We start from the raw sequence: 25,000 nt of genomic DNA on the forward strand, positions 1-25,000 counted from the left end.
TGTATCATTTAAAATGAATCAAAAATAGAGAAGTTCTTCATTTTGAGAATTATTAATTTCTAAACAAAGCAAGTGGAACAGTCTACCTATAACTGACATTTGGTGTGGGAAAAACTAATTTTCTATTTTTTTAAATAATTTAAATTTTTAGTAGCCTCAGATGTTTCATTTTGGATGAGCTTATGTGTGTGGATTTAGAGACCATAGTATTGGCTTACTGGTAATGTTAGAAATCCCTTAGAAGTGCACCGGGGCTTTCCTACATATATAATTAATTTTAATTTATGTTTTTGTACAAATCTTAGGAAGTAGAGTGTTCAACTAGCTGTATGTTAGTTGGCTTATCTTTCTACATATCTTTATGTCTGTATTTGGTCAGTTTTAGATGGCGGTTTCTACAGGGTAGGCTAGAATATGCTTAAATTTGCAGAACATCACATACATGTGATGCATATGATTTTTAGGATGACGATGATGTGGTCGTTGTTTTTATATCATAAAGTTTTAATTGTAAGAGAAATACAACAAATCATTTTAAGAGTAAAAAATTTATCTAACCATAGTGAAAGGACTAATGAACTCTAAAGATTGTGGAGGTAGAAAAGTTGCTTAAATTTGCTTATACAGCACAAGTCACAATAGCAACAAGCTATAGAGCAGTATAATTTATATAAGTTGAAATCTGACTGTAAACTTGCAGTGTGTTATGACATGCCTCCATTCGTAAAACTTTTCTTATAAAGTGCTTTTGTTATCACATAAAGTGCTTTTACTTGTAGATATAATTAAGTGGAAACACTCCATATGCTAAAAAGTGGTAAGAGGCTGTTAGGTTAGAGAAGTATGGCAAGTTTTTCATCACGTGATAGACTTTCTAGAAGATATTTATCTATATGTATGTATCTATATAGCCATCTACATGTATGTAATATCTGTCTGTGTACCTACCTACCTACCTATTTATCTGGATTGGCAGCCTTTTTAAAGTTTAACATGGGTGTCTTTCTATCCCTTCATTTCAGTTTCATTCCTTGTTATTTGGTAAAAGATTGTAGGAAGAAAAAGCATTTTTGTAGATAGATCATTTTTGTTTCCAAACTGTTTGTTCTAACCATTCTATTTGTTTATCAAAGAGCAATAAAGTAAACCAACCATTAAATTTGTTTAACAACTAAACACTTGGACAACCCATTGGATCAATTAATTTTACGTCATACATTTCAGAATGCCTTTTATTATGATAAATTCAAATACAGTAATCCATAGGTATGTCAACATGTTCTTAAAAAATCCAGAAATATTTTTGAAAATCCGTTTTGAATTCCTTTCTGTTACAATGTGATTCTTTTCCTTCATGTTCCGTAATTAGATCTAATTAATCCTTATTTCAAGATATCAGCATGGGATGGAAAGGACGTAGCTCCTTCTTAGTGTCAAATATGAAGTGTTTTTTTTTTTGAGAGAGGAATTTATCCACCCTGAATTTTTTTTATTTTTTTCTTCAAACTTCTTTCTCATTATTAATTTCTCCTTTCTTTATTGCATAAAGAGCCAGGCTCGAAAAGTTTGAACTGTGTTAAAAATGACTGTTAAAATAAATTGTGAACCATGTCGATTAATCTTTTCTTGTTTTCAAAGACACATGTTGTCTCAAGAATTTGTTCTAAAGCAGTATATATATAAATACTTGCTTTTATTTAGAGTAAAAGTGAATTGTTTTCTTCTAGGAAAGAAAGTGATTGCTTTTTCAAAGGTTGCAAACTTGGCAAGGTGACAAGTTGTTTGATTACTGCTGGTTAGTACAAGCAGTGCCTTCAAACAGTGCCACTGCCGCGAACTGAGCACAGACCTCAGCCTCTCATGCACGGTTTTCCTGTTTGCCTCTCTTGCCATCCTTTTCCTCGCTCTCCACATCCTTTCTCACTTTCTCTAAGACTTTCTCCTTAGCTTTTCCTTGCTCTGTATTTTCTTTGCTTCCTCTTTCTCCTGATTCTTTCTCTCCCTCCTTACTTCCTTTTTGACTCTTTAATTCTCAGACTCTTGAAGAGAAAAGAAATGGTAGAAAGTAAATTTTAAGCAAAATACTTTTTTTTTTTCAGTTTAGTGAATAACCTTTGAGTAAGCTTTAGATTTCCAAACTTCTTGGTATAAGTTTAGTTAGCTTGAAATAAGAAAATGTTTAAAGAAGCAGCTAGAATACTAGGTTTATGATTCCTTCTTTGAAAGGACCTATCTATGTAAATATTTTCTGGGGACGTATAAATATATATTTATATACATATCTCCTATATGAGTTACTACATGTACTCATGTAGTAATAAGTGTCACTACTTTTAATTTTCTAGTACTATGTATATTTTAGATATATATATAAAATTTTGAAGATGGTAATTATGTTTTGTGAGTAAGTACATTCTATATACATTCTTTTTTACTGGCTTTGATAAAAGATATTTATATTCATATTATTTCCAACTGTTTAATCTTTATTATTTGTTTTAATAATACCTTTAAACCATTTCAAAAGGCTTTTTATAGCACTGTGATATTGATGAGATTATCAGTTATGAACTGTTGAGAACACTGACATGTAATTGTTTATTTTTAACTATGCTAGTTGAAGGTCAAACATCTTAGCCTATGGGGAACATAAAGGTAGAATCTGATGAAATCTGACGCCTCTGGAAAGCTAGTGTCTAAATACTGTGGCACTTTAATATGATTATCAAATAGTTAAATAATATATCAAATATTATTTAAAAACTATCGGTCATCACTGTTAAAGGATGTATTTGAGATGACATATGGCTGTGAAGTGGGTTAAGAGACATTCGGTTATGACCACCCTTTCTCTTTCTGTCTCTGTCAAGGTGCCTGTGTCGGTGGCCATGATGACTCCCCAGGTGATCACCCCTCAGCAAATGCAGCAGATCCTTCAGCAGCAGGTCCTGTCTCCTCAGCAGCTCCAAGCCCTTCTCCAGCAGCAGCAGGCAGTCATGCTGCAGCAGGTAATGTGGGTTACCTGCTTTGGTGTTCTAACACGGCACAGAAAGTATGCGCCCATGTTGACAGTGCCATGGGCATATTTGACAATTCATTCTCCATTGGAAGGGACAGCCTCTCAGCATGCTAGAACATCAATGTAGTGTTTTAATTGCAGAACTGCATAGAAAATTTGGATCCCTTGGTCTTTTTTAAATTCATCAAAGTCTAGAATAAGAGCGGAGAGAGGTGTAATTTCAACCTGGAATAAATCAATATTTAAATATCCAAATGCTTAGGTACATTTGCTTTGTAGACGTGCCAGCAAAAGTGCAAAAAGACTTACAGATAATTGTTGCTTTTAAAACTCTTAACACTTTAGCACTCCTTTTAGTTCATATAAGTATGAAATTTGAACTGGTCATTTTGTTACAATAGAGAAATAACATCCCAATTTTTCCTTTCCAAAATATATTCAGTGTTTAGGAAGAGAAGCATCTACTTACTGGAAGAAAGTGAAGCAGCTAAGCAGCCAGTTCATGAGATTTATCTTTTTTAAAAAAAATAATGAAACTAATGTTCCTAATATGTCCATTACTGGAGCCTCAAGTGTGTATAAAGTGGACTTTATGTTACAGACCTACTTATCATAGAGAAAATAATGTGCTTTACCTGAATTCTTACATATTTAATTACTTTGCTGTCTTCTATGATGATGACCATAGGCCACTTGCTTCTATTTCTAAGTCTGATATTCTTCTGTACATCTGATGGATTAAAATTTTTTCCCAGTAAGAACTGGACGACGTGAATTTGTGTAGCTATATATTTGGTTCTTATAAATGGTAGAGTATAACCTATTTTTATATGCTATGGAGACTTCAGATGTAATAATTTAGGGTATTCATTTGGCTCTAGCCTTTTAGAATACAGATTTTCTATACCCTTTTGTTTAGGATTTTTTGGATTCTGGATTGGAAAAATTCAGAGCTGCCTTGGAAAAATGTATGTAGATCTATCTCCTTGAATCCAATGAATATTTTTGTTGTTCTTGTGAGGTGCATCTTAATGGCTACTCTACCATATGCCAGTCTAGAAGAGTTTAGGAGATTTATAATACATGAAACTTTTGCCTTTATTTATTAAAGTCAAAATGGTTTATTCAGCAACAACTACAAGAGTTTTACAAGAAACAGCAAGAGCAGTTACATCTTCAGCTTTTGCAGCAGCAGCAACAGCAGCAGCAGCAGCAGCAGCAACAACAGCAGCAGCAGCAGCAACAGCAGCAGCAGCAACAGCAGCAGCAGCAGCAGCAGCAGCAACAACAGCATCCTGGAAAGCAAGCAAAGGAGGTAGGATCTGGCCAGCTCGTTGACAGACAACAGTGCAAGGCTGGGAAGGGGCCTGGAGAGGCGAGGGCAGTCTTAGATCTTTCTGCCACAAAGCTCTTCCTGTCAAAGATGCATTGGTGTACATTTTTTGCTGAGCTTAATAACAGTGACAGTAGAACTCTCCTGCTCTCCTTTTTTGTAGCATGGGACTTGAGAGTTACAATCCAATGCTGCTGTCGTCTAATGTTCAGTAATGAATCAGAGTGTACAAAGAGCAAGCTGTGTGGTGGACAAAGTACTGATTATCTTGTATTCACCGAGAATCTAAGTTGGTGAGGGAACCTTATTTTACTCAGTGGTGCAGCTCAGAGAACATGCATGCAAATTTCGCCTATTGTTGGGGGTGGAGGGACCAGGGGAGAAACTGGTTGAGCACAGATTTCAAAGTCACAGGCCCCTGATTAATGAACTGCTACTGTAGGTTTGGAGGGGCGAGTAGAAAGTTACAGTCTGATATGCTCATAAATCAAACTGACAAGCTGGCTTCTCAGGCCTAGCTTGCAGTTGTCAGCAAACTGCATCAAATATAAACATAATACAAACAAAACATGTTGAAGTAGTTAAATTGATCAGCAGGTATCAGAGCCGTTGTCTTCAAGCTGCCCATTATGCAAACGTATAGGAAACAGTTCTGACCTCCTGAGGCTTTGTTTCTGTTTGGATTTGTGAATAGAATTTCAGACAGCCATCAACTACAGAATAGAAATTGCTCCCTTATTTCTCCGGAGGCTCTGGGCAATCCACATGACTTGCTCCATTATGCAGTCTGTTTTCCAGTGAGCGCATCAGAAGTTTCTCTTTTCCCCAAACTAAAAAGGAAAGGTCCTCCACGGCCGCTTGTCTTTCTCTCAAGTGTGACCGCCTTCTCATACCCTCCCGAGTCCAAAGAACTCCGGTTTGTCTTGTAATGCCTCACAAAATTGGAAGTTTTACTTTCCCTTATAATAAGGGCAGTTTTTTGCCTTGAACATAATTCTGCCTTTAATGTATTCCAACAAGAGAGGAGAGGAAGAGAGCGAGCTGAGAGGCCTGTCCTGTGAAGGCTGCAGCCCAGTTTACTAATAGATCACTAGAGACCATGTTCATGGACCTCCACAGATCAGACTTATTCAGTTGGAAAAGAAGACAGTGTTGTTGAAGTTGACTGTTTCTATAAAGTGTCATTCTCTTAGTCTAAGTAAATTTATTATCATCTGCAATAAGCTGATTTTTTAAAAATTCTGAACCTTCGTTACATACTTTCTCTAGACTTTACTGCATACTCTTTTAATGCTAGTTCCTTGGTTCTCTGCTGCTGTGTAATATTTGAAAGAAAGTCAACTGCAAATCTAGAACTTGCTCACTTTCTGCCCTTGAACTTTGACCGTGGAATGACCCTTCAAAAACTCACCAGGGCAATAAACGGAGTGTATATTTCTCTGGAAGAGAGCTGGGTGTACAGCCATGTTCTCTGCTGTTTACTGGCTTGGCTTTTCTGATACCAGCAGCAGCAGCAGCAGTTGGCAGCCCAGCAGCTTGTCTTCCAGCAGCAGCTTCTCCAGATGCAACAACTCCAGCAGCAGCAGCATCTGCTCAGCCTTCAGCGTCAGGGACTCATCTCCATTCCACCTGGCCAGGCGGCACTTCCTGTCCAATCACTGCCTCAAGGTACATACAAAATTTGGTGCACAATTCATTTCTAATCTTGCACTGTCTACCATTTCCTGGCCTGTCTACCTTATACCTTGAGAAATTTTGTTTTGATGACCTTCCTGTGTATTGTTAAACCATGATAGTTAACCCATTAACGTGACTGCATGACCCATTTTCTTGAGAGTCACAAATTTTATTACACACTGCCTTCAAGTGTGTAGTAAAACTGCTTTGAAGTATTTTGTTAGATATTAAATGTGTATTTATTAATCTTATGGCAGAAAATAATTTATAAGGGCAACACAATTCAAGCACTGTTGAATATACACTGTGGTCTGCAGGAATTGTATCAGTGGGAAGGCTAACAACACTCCATTTAACATAAGTGAGCTGATAGGAGTTTTGGTCAACAGATAAGAAAAAGAAGTTTCTAATCTTCACGCTGAAACCCCCACATGTAAAAGAGGGGCTTCATGTATTTCTACAGAGCATATTCCAAGTTACGCTTTGTGCGACACCATCATACATCATGGCACCATATTGATCCTTTTTTCTCTAAAATAATATTACCTAAGCATGTATTGTGAATTACAGCTTTAAAAAACTATCGGCTGTATTCCTTTTTGTTTTTCTGATACGAAAACCTCATGTACTTTGGTAATACAATAATAGAATACAATAATACAATTGTATATATTCATCATTGACTCTTAACTTTTGGGAAACAGGAAGAGATCTAAGTACAAAAGGAAAAGTAATGGTAAACAAAATGACTCGTGTGCTAAAATTCTTGATTCAGATAAAAGTCATATATCATTAAACTTCATAAAAGCATATTCTAATTTGCATTTGGATTTTGTTAGAACAAACTGTAATCCAAATGAACTTTAATTTGAGTTAATTATGTTACAAAGGGCTTACATTGCAGTAGTACTTGCTGTACATTTTGCTAACTCTATAGGATACATTGCAGAAAATCAGGAACAATGAAATATACAAAAAATAAAATTAGGCAAAGAAGAGAAAGTCTTTAAAATGAACTAATCATTGTTTCATGGCACATGAATTAAAAATATTGTGGTAAATGTTTTCTCTTTATTTATCAAATTACTGTCTCCCTGGCATATTTTTCCTGGAATCCCCTCTTTCACTTGACTTCAGACTCTGATTCACCTGATTGAATCACTCCTAGGAAATCAAGAAAAAGTTTAAATAGTGAAAGAAAAATAAACCCACTTTTCCGAGTCATTCCAAAGGGAATTGGGATAAACTGTAGTGTTGCCATAGCAATGAGTGTTCTATTTACAAATTATTGTTCTTTGGAAAAATAAATACAATTTGAGGACAAATGAAGATGTAAGGTAAAAAAAAAAGGGAGAGAGTTTTTAAGTTAATTTAGTGTAAACATGGGTTTCTTTGGTAGAAACTACACTAAAACAGAAGCAATAAATTTATTTCATTGACCTTTTTTTCAGTAAAATTTAAATAAAATCTTACTTAGGATCTAATTATATGAGAATCTCCTCAATAGAGAAGCATGATCTACCATGATTTTATTTGAGTAAAACCATTCAAACAGACCTTCCAAGAAAGTTAAAATAGATGTTCATAGAAACAAAATGTTACTTATTTGAAATATATTTGTTAAACTATATGCTTCCAAAACAAGCATACAAACATCTTGCCCAACAAGGAAATTTATTATGATATAATGAAACTTTTCTCTTATTTCTGAGCTTTTTTTGATAAAGCTATCTTTTTTTCCTTTTCTTCTATTTTTTACACTCTGTAAGCTATGTGAAATGCACAGGATGGAGAATGTCCAAAAAAAACCGAAGTAAATCTCAACACATATCTGGGTTTGAGCGGAAAATTTGTATTTTAAACAAAAAAGATGAAAGTCGTCATCATGCTTTGCACTGTTTAGATGAGTAAGTGTGAAAAGTGCCATTGTGGAGACCCATCAGCCAAACACAGGCAATATGCCAGATAAACGAGCAGAAAGGGAACACACTTCATAGTCCTGTGCTGGAATCCCAAGATTAGAGTAGGAAAAAGTAAAAAGGCAATTGTTGGATAACGTAAGCCCTGAATCATTTCTGCCTTAGTTACTGGTTCTTTCAGATAAAAATATTTTAAATATTTTTATTATTAGTTTCTTAGTTCGCTTTGCACTAAGTTTTTCTTTGGTTGATTAGCCACGAATCATAGCCATATGAAAACCAAGTAGGATTAATACGTAATGATGATGTTCTCATTGTCTTTAAAAATATATCATATTTGGAGTATTTATTCCCATGATTTAACACAACTTGGGGTACTTTTAAAGTTACAACCTTTCAACTGTGTAAAAAATATGTATGTAAGAATCAGATGTAACAAAGTTATAATAATTTTGTTAAGAGTAGATTTACAAACATTTTTCTCTATTTTGCAAAATGATGTAATGTTGTATTTTATCATTTTAAGGTAGATTAGTTTAAATATTAAGCATTTAAAGCCATCATGAATATTACTATAATATTGGATTTTAATCTAAAATAGGCAATTAATTACTGTTGCTAAGTATGTATATCAAGTGATTGTAGGTATACAAAAGTCAAATATAAAAGAATGGATTTGTAAATCAGTCTAGAATAAAATACTGGTTATGAAGCTATTTAATACATAAACAGTATGGTTTATATATCAACTAGTAATTAAATTAGGTGACACATTTTCATGACCCAGTATCATTGTCTACAGGTTAGAAAATAGGAAATTATTGTGCGTGCACTTTAAACTTTGATGTGTTTTCGACCTAAGATAGAAGTCAGTGTATCCCAATACACAATATATTCACAGGTTTACTGTGACAGTAGGGACTAAAATATACATGGTGGAAACTTTATTTCATTCTAGCTTTTTACATATTTTTGAATTTATAAAAGATATATAAAACATGATATTTCCATTACCAATCTGGAAAACCAAATAAGGACTGCGAGATATCCAGCCAGCACTATTCTGAACTGACACCTTATAGAACTAGAGGAGCTTGGAGTCAGAGAACTGTTGAATAATAAGAAAATGAAATCTTTTGAAATATAATAATGTCCTTTATACTGAGTTAGGAATGTGCTGAAGTTTGTTTTTGGCCTCAGGATTGAGCCAAAATCAGTTATTTGGCTTTGACTTCATTCTCTGCTTATGGAAATCTAAATAACCAAATGCCTACTTCAACACTTCTTCTGGCATCCTTGATCTTGTGCCTAATCAACGATCATGTACTTGCATAGATCACCATGGTATCCAATCAGAATAAGAGCACCAGCAATATGAACAGTGCATGGCATGCAGAATTATTGTTACCATCTTAGTATTCCCTTTCAAATACCAGTAAGTCTTCATTTTGTAACTTGGAGGGAACATCTCCTTTCGAGTTTTACGTGCTGAAACTCCATCAGCGAGTTGAAGTTTAAATATACATTTAATATTGCAGGTACAAAACTTTGCAATTTACCTGTAAGTGCTATTTATTTTTTGTATATAAAAAGTAACTTATATTGGGGCTGGCCCCGGTGGCCGAGTGGTTAAGTTCGCGCACTCCGCTGCAGGCGGCCCAGTGTTTCGTTGGTTTGCATCCTGGGCGCGGACATGGCACTGCTCATCAGGCCACACTGAGGCAGCATCCCACATACCACAACTAGAAGGACCCACAACGAAGAATATAATACAACTATGTACTGGGAGGGCTTTGGGGAGAAAAAGGAAAAAAATAAAATCTTAAAAAAAAAAAGTAACATAACTAATTAAATACATAGGGAAATATTAAGAACGTGTTGAGTTAGTTTTTGAGAAAATGTCAATAACATAGAAAGGTGGAGATTAAATTATATCATAATTCTAATTGTTGTAGAATTATTTAGTGTACTAGCATGCACACATTAAAATGGATTTAATTCCATTTAGGCCATAAGTCTTTTAAAGAAAGTTTTGTTTGCCAATTCTTCTATCTTGAGAGAAGACTCAAAAGCAAAGTGTAAACTTTACCACATTAAAATTTTGTGATGAGGAAAACTGAGAAAGAATTGTTTTTGTAATAGAATATCAAATTTTAAAAATGCAGCCTGTAAAAATTTTAATAGTAGGATATACATTTTTTACATCGGATGTATTCCCGTATCCCAGAAGTTCCTTTTTTGGTGGTCTTTGCCTTTGGTCTCGTTTGACCCAATACCTGTTTTTCCTCCCTGTAATTCAGCATTTGGACAGAAGGTGTATTCAGTGCCCCTCTCATTAAACATAGATTTTAAAGGTGGGCACTGTACCCTGCAGGTTATAGTAGGCCCTTAGTCTATATGAATCAAGAATATGTTAAGTATGGCAAATTATAAATGAGCACATGGATTTCTGAAGGATAGCCCAGAAACGGAAATAATGGTTGCCTCTGGAGAGGAGAACTGAGAACCCAGAGGTCAGGGCTGGTAGGGAAATTTAATTTTGCAATTTATACCCTTCTCTGTGATTGGATTATGTTGGCCATGTGTGTATACTAATTTTTTCAAAAGGTAAAATTTAAGATGGAAAGTGAAAATTTCATGATAATATTTCAGTAATTCAAATTACTGAATATCAAATATGGTTCAACTAAGTATAGGAATGATACAAATACCTCTACCAAAGTTCCCTTTCATTACTTTTAACTATAAGTAATCCTAAAAAATAAGCAGAGTACTACTAAATAAGATAAGTTAATTAAAAACTTACAGTAGACTTACTTTGCATCATACTGTATAAAATTTATATGATATTAAAAATTAATTACCAGACATAGAAAATGAAAGAATTTTGAAAGAATCTTTTATTTTTGAGTGTGAAAAAGCTTCTAATATAATTTTTAATAACAAATAAAATCGTTGAAACTTTTCAACCTTGTGTCTTCAAGGGTGTGTAATTTAGATGTGAATTAGCAATTTTTAATTAATTCTTAACACAGTGCTTGGCACCCAGTAGTTGCTCCACAGACTCTGAATGCAGGATTAAAGAATTATTATTTAATTGCTTTATCTGTGGTATTGTAAGCAACTTGACTAGGAAGTCATCCTTTTATTCATTCAACTCCTAGAAAAACAAACCATTTGACAGTTATTTGTAGCACTGGCAGTGGACAAGAGCAAGCCCAAGTCATCACCCAGAAGCAGAATAAGGTTTCTCAATTTTCTGTGGTCATGGAATTTTAAAATTACATAATTATAAAACTTTTTGGCATTAGTATGGTATATATATATATATACTCTTGAAATAAGTTATTAAGGAAAACTGAATAATCTTCACTTAAGATTTTAAGTTGAATATTATTCTGTGATGGCTGAGTCAGTTGATTCCGGCCTTGTGCCTGCCACTACGCTAGTGTTCTGGTCAACTGAACAACTCTTTTAAGTAATATTCATTGAGCTTTCCCTTGCCGCAGGCACTCTTCTAGGCACTGGGGATTAAGCAGTGAAGAAAACAGACAAAAATACCTGCCGTCGTAACACTTACATTTTAGTGTAGAAGGCAGACAATAAAGTAAAACATATAGTGGTAAATGCTAAGGAGAATAATTTTAAAGTAAGGATAGGAAAAATAAAGCAACAGTAGGCAATGGGAGGAGCTGAACTTGTGGACAGGGTGGCTAGGGGAGGAGCCCTGGGAAAGGGATATGTGAGTAAAGACCTAAAAATGGGAGAGGGCTCTAGTGCAATTTACTTAACCTTTCTGTGCCTGTGTCTTCATCTCTAAAACGGGGATAATAGTAGTAATAATGACAGTGGCTCGGGGTATTAAATTAGATATCGTGTGTGAAGCACTTAGAAAAGTGACTGGCATATCAGAAGCACTATATAAGTAACTGTTAAATAAAACAGAGATGAAGAAACCTACTAGAGGAGTGAGCTGGGGTCAGAGGGGGCTGTATAAACAGGAGCTTAGTGTCGAACACATATGGTTTGAGAATCTGTTAGGGTTATACATGGGCAGCCTGCAATTCAAGGGAGGGCCTGGACTGAAGATCACTTGCTGAATCCTAAGCCTATACCTGGTATTTAAAACTGAAATACGTAAGTTAGTGTAATTGTAAAATAAGCTTATTGCAACTTTTTCTCAAATATATTTGTAAAACACTGAGTTAAAAAAGAGACTCACGTTTTCTTTGTTCCTGGACATCTCAGAACTATTGCTAACATGAATCTCAATGAGTCTCCAAGATAGAAAGCACAGACCTCTAGATCTCGTAGATTAACAGCATTTAGAAGAGTACTGTTCCAGAGAACACAGTTTAGGAAATACTGAATTTATTATATAACTGCCTGAAAAATCAATTAATTCTTGCAAATCATCAAAACTTCAAAACTTATAAAACTCAAAAATTATACAGAAGTGATTGCCTAGGTTCATATTCACAAATAGTTTTGCGTCTATAGAAAAGAGCTAAGCAGATTGCAGATGTGAAGACTTTGTCTCATGAGCAATGCAGTAGTTTACTTTTAAAAATTTTCCCCAAAGTTATCTGCACATTGGAATCATCTTCATCTTCAAAAACTACCAATGTCTGTGTCTTAACTCCAGAAATTGTGATTTAATTGGTCTGGACTGTGGTCAGGCATTGGACATTTTAAAATATTCCCAAGTGATTCTAATACAGAGACACTTTGGGGAGCCACTCCTGCTAACAGGAATCTCTTTTGCCATCATTTATTCTCTGCCCCTTACCTACAATAGTTTAAAACCATTTCCTCCTCCTTTTAATTAAGAATCATTATTTGGCTAGTGAACAGGTATATTTATTCATCAAATGTTTATAAGCCTGGTATTTGTTACCATATCATTATGATATCATGGTGATACCACTAATTTTCAATGCAAATGAATAGTATAATGGAAATCTACTTTTAAAAGGTAAGTAGATACTTACATTAAATTATTAATAAAATCCCAATACTAAATTATTAATAACACTTTTAACTGGTACGGTCTCTAAAAACATCTAAAAGTCTTTAGCCAAGATAGAAAATGTTAAATGTTAATCTGTTAAAATCAACTAGTACCATTTATAATTCTTAGACATTGGCCTTACAGGACAGCAATGCTCAAAAATAATATGCCTTTTAATAGCCACGGAACTTCCACGTGGAAACCAAGATGTCATTGAGAACTGTGTGAATCTATTATAATCCATTAAATCAACAACTATGTATGGAGTAAATACCAGGCACTGTTCTAGGCACTGGGGATATACCAGTAACGTAAGAAAGTTCTGTTCTTATTAAGCTTAAATTGTAGAGGAGGGAGACCGATGATAACAAGTTAAATTAATATAGTTTCAAAAACTAATCAATGTTCTAAAGAAAAATGAAGTAGGGTGAAGTGATAGGGAATGATAGAAGGCAGGGTGGGGAGGGGCAGTGGTTGATTGTGTGGTCAAAGACCTCTCAGAGAAGGTGACCCTTGGCCCATCTGAGTGAAGGAAGGGAGGAAGCCATGGGAAGATCTGCAGTCAGTGGCCTAGCCTGTGGGAACAGCCAGAGCAAAAGCTGGAAGGGGAGTGAATGTTAGATGCATTTGAGAAGCAGCAGAAGGTTAGATAACAGCCTGAAATGTAGAGAAAGCCATAGATGAGATCAGAGAGGCAGGCAAGAGCCAGATAAGAAATGCCAGCACTTCATAGGCCGTAGTAAAGGGGTTTTTTTCTTTTCTTTTTTCTTGTTCTGTTTTTGTGTGTTCTGGAAAGCCATTGGATACTGTCATTCCCTGTACTGGTCCCAAATTGGTAGAGAAAAGAAATGGTACTGATAGTGTAAAGTGATCTATTATGGATATTAATTATGTTGGTAATATCACTTTTGTTGTTGGCATTCTTCCAGTAATAACACTAAGCTCATATAAACTTTACCTTGTTATATTAGTGGGGCTTTCTTTCATTTTATAGCTGGCTTAAGTCCTGCTGAGATTCAGCAGTTATGGAAAGAAGTGACTGGAGTTCACAGTATGGAAGACAATGGCATTAAACATGGAGGTCTAGACCTCACTACTAACAATTCCTCCTCGACTACCTCCTCCACCACTTCCAAAGCATCACCACCAATAACCCATCATTCCATAGTGAATGGACAGTCTTCAGTTCTAAATGCAAGGCGAGACAGGTAAATCTCATGAGGTTTATTCTATACTTATCTATCACCAAATTTTACTTTCACCATTGATAAAACTAAAACTAATGATTTGTACTTAACAGGGGCAAAATGTGTAGAACAACAAATTAAATAGAAACCTTTCGATTATTTATCTTATGTATTATTTTCATCACAAAAAGCAGTTCAAATACCAGCAGTTTGATGGATACAGTGGGGAATTTGCCTGAAGAAAGTTATTTTTTAATAAATGCATGTGGAGTTATTGTGTCAGTATATTTTTATGACTCAAATGTTGTGATTAACCTGAATGCTATGAGAACATTTTACCATTTTTTAACTTAATCAGTTTCAAATAATTAAAGATGCATACATATCTCCCTTAACATATGTTTCAAATATGTGCTTAGAAATCAAAGAATAGATGTACACAAACATAGAAACACAGACATAGTAAATCAGAAGGTAGATTTTTTGTTGTGGCATGATGGAATTTATAAATACATAAAAACAAACTTCTGGTAGTAACTTTCTGAATAAATTTGACTCAAAATTCATAAAGAAAATTATTTGATTTCAATTACCAACATTGAGTACATTATGTTAGATAATTTTTCAATTTAGGGTTTTATTTTAGTTGGGTAAAAAGTGCCTTTGTAAAGGGAGCACCATATACTTTTGTCCAAATAGTTCCATTTCTTTAGACATATGGCTATCTATCAAGTCCTTTAAGGTAATTTCCATAAAATATATAAGCTCAAACATTGCTCAACTTGAAAATATCTTTTTAAAAGATGAAACATAACTGTAAGATTCCTTAACAGAATGGCTTAGGCTCATATGATTTATAGCTCTAAACTTCATATTTAAGTGTAGTGGATTGAGGTGTTCTGTTGTATAGTATGAATATCTATCTAGCTGCAACAAATTCTTCCTTATAAACAAATATTTTTTCAAAGAAATGTATTAATTACAGTGCAGTTTAAATTAGAATCTTATAATTTGGTGATTTTTCTGGTCTTCATTTGAGTGTCATGAAAACTTTTTCTTCTTAGCTTTCATTATTCTAAAATGGTATGCCTCTGTTGCTTTCACACTTTTGTTTTAATTGAGATTAATTTGATGATTATATATTTCAGAAGTTGGTTGGTTTCTCTAGGATCTCTCTATCTGATATAATACTTATCAAAAGTCTTTGATAACTGTAGAAAGCTATAGATAATGAATACTGTTCCAAAGTAAAACTTTTCTAATCAACCATAACTAGCAGAAATATATATATGGTTCACACTCGCACATAAATATTAAACAATTTGAGTGATCCTAAAGGTTCGTATCTTTTCTAAAAAGAGCACTTCGAAAATATTATGGTGACTATCCTATTACTTTCTTAAAAATACAGGTTATTTTTTTTTTTACTTGACCACATATGAATATATATTTTTTATTTAGAGGTAAATGTTACATAAGGTCATAAGGCAGGATTAGCATATGATATTATACAGTACTCTTAGTTTTTCATCCTTTATTAACAGTCATCTTTGGCTTTATTTCTCCTCTAATTGGAACATCATCTAGCCTTGGCAGTTGAACTATTCAATAGAACGATTAAATTTTTCTGACTGCTCTGAGCTGAATTGACCTGTTTTGACCTGTTTGTCACTGATCGTAACCTGACAGGCGCTAGCAGCCTGCAACGATTATGGCTTTTTGAGATGAATCTGACGCTGTGTTCTTTTGCTACAGCTCGTCACATGAGGAGACTGGGGCCTCTCACACTCTCTATGGCCATGGAGTTTGCAAATGGCCAGGCTGTGAAAGCATTTGTGAAGATTTTGGACAGTTTTTAAAGTAGGTTCTTTACATTTTTTAAGGGAAGGAGTGGATTATATTGGAGTTTCAGGCACGTTGTTGTAAATGCTCAAAAGAAAGCTGAAGAAGGACAGAAAAGGTCCATCATAAGGCACACTAAGTTCTCCAAGAAGTGTTCCAACAAGTAGATTAGCAAAGTGGGCTAAAAGGGTTGACTCTCCATCTTTACCTTTTTATGAAAATATTTTACAAGTCATTCAATAAAGGTTTTTGAATGAATGAAAAATGTTAGCCTACTATAATAGTGTCATTAATAATTGGGAGACATATTTGCAGGGTTCTCTTAAATTTCAAGTTTTTAATAAAAATTTCAAGCAAAATTATGTGAGGAGTCATATAATATATACCTTTGTAAACAGACGTATTTTACAGGTTTATTTTTTTAATTGTAGATTTTATATTCCTTATTTAAATAATGATATTTAAAATATATTTAACAACACGAATAAAAAAAGAAAGTTAATAGTAGCTAAAATTTTAAGAAACAACTGTATTTCATTCACATTGTTACTTGTTGCCCTCAGAATCCTAAGCAAACATACATGGCCATGTGTTTGTGTGATAGATTATATGCCTTCTCTAGCTTAAAATCAAAACTGTGTATCTAGAATTTCTTCATACAGTGATATATACATATTTATTTTTAATTCTTAGGAGGTTCTTTTTCAAATGAGACTACACATCTTTCATGAAACATTTTCCACACACAATTCTGGGATATGGGTGATCTAAACAGAGAGCCACAGATAGGTTTATGGAGATGAGTAACTTCACAGGCTGCGACTCATGTTGTCATGGAGCAGCTAACAGGGTGAATGAACTGTTTCATGCTTCATCAACAATTAAGTTAATTAGCTCATTTGAAATTGCACTGCTTTGTTGCCAGGATGTTGGCAGAAACATCAAGAAGATGTGTTTACAAATGGTAGGCTACAGGGTATAGTGCAAAAGCACCTTAACAACAAGGCACAAGTCCTTGGCATCATGATGACTTTGTAACTGAATTACAGTAAGACTTCCACAATGATTTTTTAACTTTTTCTTGTTCTGACCAGTTACAATTTGCTTCATATACTACTACAGGTTTTGTAAATGACCTTAAATGAAAATTCACACTTCTGTTGTACCAAAACAGTTGTGAGCTATCATTTTGTTGGATATGAAACTGATTGGACTGTTCTACGCAAAGAGAGCATTTAAAACGTTAGGTAACCTCGCTAAAGTTTTCCTCCCTTAGAAAAACAACATTTGTTGAAACAAAGAAGAATACAGGGATATGAATTCTTTTAACAACTAATTTCATATTTCTTCACTTGAATATATTAATCTTTATCAATATGTCATGTTATTCTTTACCATTAAGATTATTTATAGGACTATTGCTACTGTTCCTCCAGTCTGGTAATTTAAGCCATAGAGCTAGCCCAATCACCATACATTTTTTTGCTCCAAGTTGTTCTTTCTGAAAAAATTCAAAATAAATCTTTAAGAAAATATAAGTATCTTTCCTTTAGTTTTATTTCCTGTTATAGCACATGAAAAGGAGCATTTTATTTATCTCAAATGTTTGTATATTTTTTATTACTAACAAGCAGATGAGTATGAACTCTGATTTTACCCTCTGTGGTTCTTTTTCATACTCATGTCAATGTTTTTTAAACTGAAGAAATTACAATTAAAAAAGCATTTCCTTTCAATTAAATATCAACTTTGGTTCCAAAGACTGACCATTTTTCCAACCCATTAACTTTATAGGGATGACAGAACTAATGACAGTAGATTTTAAGGCCTTTCTTTTAGTCTATTTTTGTTATGATATGCCTTAGATTCTCTACCTCAAAGATCTGTGATAAATTCTGTTAATAGAGCTAATCCCAGTATACTGTTCTAAGATGAAATATTAATTAGACATATTTCCATACTGGTATTGTCTTTTTCTTAAGATGTGTGGGAAATGTGAAGAGAAATAAAATAACATTTTATTAAATTAATTAGTTATTCAGAAAAGAAGTTTAGTATCTGTGTGGAAAGTGAAATGAAGGCATCACCATTTATGCACATTTTGTTGGAAAGAAAACTGTGTTTTTTTCTAATAATGAAGAGAATTGAGAGTCTTGGAGAAACAAATGTCAGACAAGTCAAAAAGCTGTGAAACGTTTTCAGCTCTCAGTGTTCTTTATCCATTCTCCTGAAATTTTATATCCAGTGTTTATTATAAAAGTTTTTTGAGAAAATATTGTTATGGTATTTTTATTTGTAAAATGTACTAGCAATAAATTGTGTAGGTTGAGCTTTACTTTGATATCAGACGACTTATCCATTGGTTTGAAGTAAAAGGAAACCATCCATTATTCCTATTTAGCCTACATATGTTAAATAACAAAGAATAGTAGAAAATGTGTTGAGTCCCAAATTCCCTTTCTTATGTTACATCCCCAAAGAAACTGGAAGAATCACTCTATTTTTTTCCGGCACTAAATGAAAAGCCACCCAAGGACAGTTGCTTATGTATAATATATATATTCTTATTCTTATATATATAAATTCTTTAATATTCAATTGAGGTTTTCTTTTCTATTAAATAAAAAATTAAGACTAATTTAAAAACCATTATTTGTAACAACAAAAATGAGAGCAGAAAAATAAAAGATGACGAAGAAAGCCAGGCTAAAAAAGGAGCTTAGGAAAATCTTTGAATTTTACTGTAAAGTAGGTGTTGACAGAAGCTAACCATTTTTCTGACCACTAATTGAGGATCTCACTAGATCACTAAAAGCATTTAATACTAGTTCTTCATTACTGTCTTATAAATGTCAAAGTGTAATAACATCTGACAAAACTTTAGTATAGTTTGCCTGCAAAATTAATTATCATTCCATCGGACCTAAGTAAGCTTGAATGTAGATGGAGTGACTTTTAGAGCTTAAACCAAAAGGTTTACAATATAACATTCCAGTTAGCAGACAAGTGTTCTTGAACCTGCATGTGCAGATGCCAGCAAACAAAAGATGGTCTGAGATATGAAGATGGAAAAATTCTTCTCGAAGAACGGTTAGTGTCCCTAAAAATATCAGTCTATTAAAGAGTAATTAGTTGATGAACATAAATGAATTAAGTTGATTACAAAGACTAAATTTTTAAGGCTTGACATTGTATAAAGAGCAACAGAAAAGGTAATGGAAACAGAACAGTTTGTTTAATGGAAATTTGTTGTCTTTTTTCTTGCAGCTGACTTCTCTAAACATTATGCTCTCACTTAGTGTGTATTGTCTATTTCTTTGTCTTTGACTAGGCAGCATGGCTACAAAATTATGACCTCAAGAAGGCATTCTTTGAACTTGTCAGAATGTTGTTTCTTTTGGTGACAGTGCCCCCATCTCTCAAAACTAAGGCATCTCACATAATCAGCTAAATGAATAGTGACAACTAACATTTTGTATTTAAACTCCTGTCAGTGTTTAAACATAAAAAGCTTGATGCAAAATAAATCAAACACCGGTGATATGCAAGTGAAACATTTTGTTAAAACAGTCTCTGACATACTTGGATTTAAATCTGATCCCATCTTAGCTTATAAAATGTTATAACTTTAAATGAATTTGAAAAATCTAAAAGTTAAAATTGAATTGCTAATCTGAGGTGTATATAACTGAAGTTACCACATGCGTTCATAACCTTAAAAGCTTCATTAAAGAGAATTGTGCATTAAATAAATTGGAAGGATCCCTTTCTACTTTTTGTCTTCCTGAAATGCTTGCATAATTGTTTTTAGAAAGAATTCGACTGCCTATTTACGGTTTTTTTTCCAGTTCACATTACCTATCTAGCACACAGATTCAATGCAGTTTTGAAAGAACATCAGTCGACCACATCATTTATTCCATTTTGAAAACAAAAATCAATATCCCTATAAAGTGACCCATAAATTAGAACTGGCTCACACAATGTTTGTTCAGTGCTGCCTTTCTGAAGGCACCCTTTGCATTTTTTCTTCACCTCTCTGTTTGAACTGCAGTCTCGGTAAGAGGCTCATTAGGGGACATTAGGGACTGGAGCTAACCAGAATTCCAGAGCTTGCTTTGCTCTTATTAATGCATAGTAGAGTAGAATGCATTTAAATATTTCATAGGCATTCAGTAATTTGTGTGTAATCGCCTTGTTAGCAGACCAGTAGAAGTAGAACAGGCCTGTGAAATGGTGTTAGTGATTGCATGGGTAATTTACAGACCTTTGCCATCAGAAAGAGTATTATTGTTGGCTAGTATGAAGCTGTGAAATAGAACTAGCAATAAGTAAAAAAAGAAACTTAATAAAGGTTTTGTAACAAGCATCTTCAGGGATAACAACCCCACTTGGTCCTTTTGAAGCAGCTATAATTTATGACATAGGCAATATATCAAATGCATAAGATAGTATTATGGAGCATTCATATGAAAAGGGTATTTGCAACATTAGTTCCAACTTCCTGCAAGGGACATGATTAAATGATTAATGAAATGTCCCTTTGCATATGCATTTTGAAACAGCAATTAGGCACTGACTGAGAAAATCCACCAATCCTCTCATTTTTCAGTATTATCTCATTCTTGATTTATAAATCATAGAGAATTTTTGAACAGCAATATGTAGTACCTGAGATAGTTATAAAAACATAAAAGAGAATAATTTGGGCACAAAATAGTCATAAATACATAAATTCATAATTTAATGTTAATACTCAGCCTATTTATTTAGTCTTATTGCATTGTATTTATATCCGACACTATTTCTGTACTTTGATTGGCATAATTAAGTAGGGGGAATGAATAGGCACTATTATTTTACATATCACTGGTAAACAATAGCGAGGAAAGGAGAAGGGAGATGTGGCAGAGGTATGTATGTGTTTTTCAAGTTCTCAGTAATCCACTGGAGGCTGTTCTATAAATGATCATTGAAGGGCTGCAAGCTAGCCTATAATTACAGGAAAGAAAGTGGCAGCTCTGGCATTTCATAACTATGTGTCCTCGAAAAGTGCTTTGTGAGTTTGTCACCAATGATAATTTAGATAGAGGCTCATTACTGAACATCACAACACTTTAAAAACCTTTCGCCTTCATACAGGAGAATAAAGGACTATTTTAATGGCAAGGTTCTTTTGTGTTCCACTGAAAAATTCAATCAAGACAAAACCTCATTGACTATTATTGTAGTCTACAGTCTCTATTCTAATAAAAGCTGCATAGATAAATTGAATAGGTCTCTAAGACCCAAGTATATAATGCAAACATTTTGTACTTTTTTGAGTTCTTTAAATATAGGATAATGATTATCACTAAGAAGTAAACAAGTGTAAGAAAACCTTTTTAAAAAGTGATTTTATGCAAAAGTAACATGTTATAGTGAATATATCTTTTCTTGTGAAGCTGTACATTCTACTTATCTTGCTCCATTTACACCCTAATCTTTGTGTATAGCTGAAGCATTTTTAAAAATACGCATCATTTAGACTGATCTTGGAATAAAATATGTGTGTTCCCCAAGAGTTCATGGCGAAACAAAACCTTAAGAAAATGCAGCAATATGAAACCTTAGGAATACAACTACAGTTGTAATGCACTGATGGAAAATTGTCTCATTGTTCATTAAAATTGGGGAGGAAAAAATCCAAAAAAACAATTTTTAAATGTCCTGATAATTGGGAATTAGTGACACTTTCCATCATCAGCTAACCTGTGGTTCACTCTGACATTCCATGCCTCCTTTCCAGAACGCGTGAGTGAATTTTAGTCCTTATTACAGTTAGGTTCATAACAGAACTGAACATAGCTGAGCTTAGAGCAGACGGGTATAGTGGGAGTGCCTGTCCTGCCCTCTGACCACACACCTCAAAGTTGACCTGATATACCTCGCTATTTTAGTCTACGGTTTCTCTTCACCCAAGAATGATGATTGTACCAAGATACGTGGAGGTTTTGTTGTTATGATCAGTGAGAAGGTATTGAAATGAACTGACTTAATTTATCAAGGTGTGGGGCAGAATAGAACAAAGGTCTCTAATTGCTGAACATAGATCTACTAACAAATAAACCTACTTATTCATAAATTAGTTCATTCTCAGAAACACTATTTTAATCCTTCATATATGTTACATATATATCTGTCTATATATTTTTTCTGCTTCATTATTAATTTCAAGAAATACAGGTAAATAATTTGGATACAAAAACATATTTGTTGAATTCAGGATATTGAGGGCTATACTAAAATTTTTAGACTATTATACCATTCCAAATGATACTTGAGCCCAGATGGATAAACATCTAAATTCTTATTTAATTTTGTGAATATTTTGTTCAGTATTTCACTTACTTGCATTGATGAGAACATCTCTTAAATCTCTGCCTTAGTTTCCCCTTCCGTGAAATATTAACACCAAAGGATATTAAATTACTTGGAGATTTTTTTTTAATTTTTGGAGGCATCAAATAAATTATATATTACAAATTACAAAGTACATATTGAATATTTTCATGTTCATTGGAAATGCTGCTTTACTAAACTACTTTTGGTGTATTAACATACTACTCATTAAAGAGATCTTTTTAACCATTATGTAATAATAATATTAATAATAGACTAATACATAATCAAGATTAGGGTAAGATAATGAGAATGTCTTATCTTTCACCACTTTCATGTAAGTTTAGGATGGATTTCTCCCAAATAGGACACTAGACATGAAAGGCAATCTTATGATTCTGATTATCAGAATCTTCAATGAACTTTATTTATTAGTTACAGCAAGTGATCATTCTTCATAAGTACTGATGTTTCCATAGGATGATAATTTGCCATCTTTACGTAATTCACACAACATCCTGGTGAAATAAGACAGCACTCACTGAATAATATCATGAGAACCACAAACTATTTTAACAGAAATGGAATAGAGAATTGCCTTTGTTCTCTTCAGAATTACTTTTGATTCATATATTATAAGGTACCCTTTTGTAAAAAAAATGGCGTGAGTATGTGAAATACATCTGGTGATTTCTACTATTATGAATACATCTAGTGATTTCTACTATAAATGGTGTGGGGAAAATATTTTTTTGTAATAACTGATAAGCTTAGAGACAGTGGCATTTTGTGCCATTTCAGGGGTCTCTTTAGATTACATAAATAATTTTCACTAAACACGTAAACATATTTAACTTTTTTCTGTACAGTTTCAAGGTGTTCCTTTTTCCCACTGTGGAGGAAAATATGACTTCAGTGTAGTCCCTTTTAAGTGGAGCTTATACCACTGAGATAGACATCACTTAACATTCTATGTTGTGTTGTGTATTTGTTTAGGCACCTTAACAATGAACATGCGTTGGACGACCGAAGCACTGCCCAGTGTCGAGTGCAAATGCAGGTGGTGCAACAATTAGAAATACAGGTTTGTCAAATGCTCACTCAATGCACTCCTTTCTCAGATTTCTGGTGGGTCAAATTGAGTAGGAGGCAGATTATTCTGAGTCTTTTAACACAGTGACTAGCAGAAATGCATGGAATTTTAGATTGTTTATAATGATGGCAATGATTGATAACTCGGGGTGGATTTCTATAGATTTATGTACTTACCACTTAGACTTGTATAACCTTTAGAATACATCATACACATTTGGATATCCCAAAAGAAGCAAAGCTAAGTTTTCCCTAATAGAGGTTAGACCAAACCCGCCAATTGGATATGATTCTATTGCGGACAGTTTTTATGTGAGCTAATCTTGATTTTTTTTCATGAGATTTTATATTAGAGCAAAAAGTCCTTACAATATCATGCCTGTAATATGCCCTGAAAAAAAACTTTTTTCTTTCCTACCTCTGGTGTATTTTTAATAAAAGAACTTGCAAAAATTCTTAAGACTTGTCTTTACTGGAATAATGGCAAATCATTTATACTGTCACGGATAGGATTATATACGTTGTATCAAATGCCACTAATTTAAGTTAATAAAAAAATTTCTGTTAATATTGAAACAGAATTTGGCCAAAAATAAATAGAATTCATAAATATGATCAGACAGCAATTATATCAACCTAAGTATCAATCATGTTATGTTTTTACTAACCCTTTAAAGCTTCTTCTAAAATTTCATCTTAAAGATTATTTTTTCTCCATCAAACCAATAGTACTTTGTTTCATTTGATTAAGCATACAATTTCTTTTTCTTTACACCCTTTACTACATCTTCAATTGTTTTGAATTTATCGTGTCATTGCTTTTATCAGAGAGCTACTGAAAATATTTTATTTTGACTTGTAAAATATTCAAGAATCAATAAAAAGCATTATCACTGCTGTAGTTTAAAAAGCTTTTGGAAACCTGTTTACCATTTGTAAAAAGTACACTAAAACATAAGAGTTCAGCTGATGATACAGTCTGCAGTGTGACCAATTATGCCTCTTTTTTTTTTTCCGCTGTGTCTGACTGATGGAAAAGTAAGGTCCGTCAGTTGTAATGAGACCCAGTGCAAGTGTAGATGCCGGCTCTGTGGCAGAGTTCAGCGTTTCACACTGCCTGGTCTCTGTCACTCTATTGAATTAGATTGATGATGGCAGATTGCAGGGGGCACTAACTGGACCTCAGTGGGAATGCATGAAGTGTGTAGACAATCCTGGCAGGCACTTCGCTTTGAGAACCCTTCACCCCTTCACAGCTGTTGGCACTAGTCCATTGCTAACAGTGTCCACAGGACTTTAAAGAGACACCATGGGCCTTCTAATTTATGGTTTCAGTAACTCGTTACTGTCGAGGCAACTGTGACCTCAATTCTCTTATTGACAAAAAGATGAAGTGTTATTTGTTTTCTCTGACCTTTTAACATAAGGAAAGCTATAAAAGTTTTCCCCCCTCCACAGCTAAAGTTGCATTTCCTCCCAGATAAGTTCCTACTGACACAGACTTTTCTATGCAGGAATCATTACTCTGAGACAAGCTCC

General features: G+C 33.8%; 1 protein-coding gene across 15 annotated transcripts in view; it reads left to right on the forward strand.

Moving 5' to 3' along the window:
* FOXP2 (forkhead box P2) overlaps window positions 1–25,000 on the forward strand; it is a 516,090-nt gene that overhangs the window by 452,333 nt on the left and 38,757 nt on the right. For all 15 annotated transcript variants that reach the window (XM_046670389.1, XM_046670390.1, XM_046670379.1 and 12 more), the window contains 6 exons: window positions 2,871–3,008; window positions 4,149–4,334; window positions 5,858–6,020; window positions 13,954–14,167; window positions 15,902–16,006; window positions 23,366–23,453. In XM_046670389.1, the coding sequence (XP_046526345.1) occupies window positions 2,871–3,008; window positions 4,149–4,334; window positions 5,858–6,020; window positions 13,954–14,167; window positions 15,902–16,006; window positions 23,366–23,453 (894 nt within the window). The remainder of the gene's footprint in view (window positions 1–2,870; window positions 3,009–4,148; window positions 4,335–5,857; window positions 6,021–13,953; window positions 14,168–15,901; window positions 16,007–23,365; window positions 23,454–25,000) is intronic.

This window comes from Equus quagga, chromosome 8 (genome assembly GCF_021613505.1).
Source record: "Equus quagga isolate Etosha38 chromosome 8, UCLA_HA_Equagga_1.0, whole genome shotgun sequence".
NCBI classification, from domain to species: Eukaryota; Metazoa; Chordata; class Mammalia; order Perissodactyla; family Equidae; genus Equus; species Equus quagga.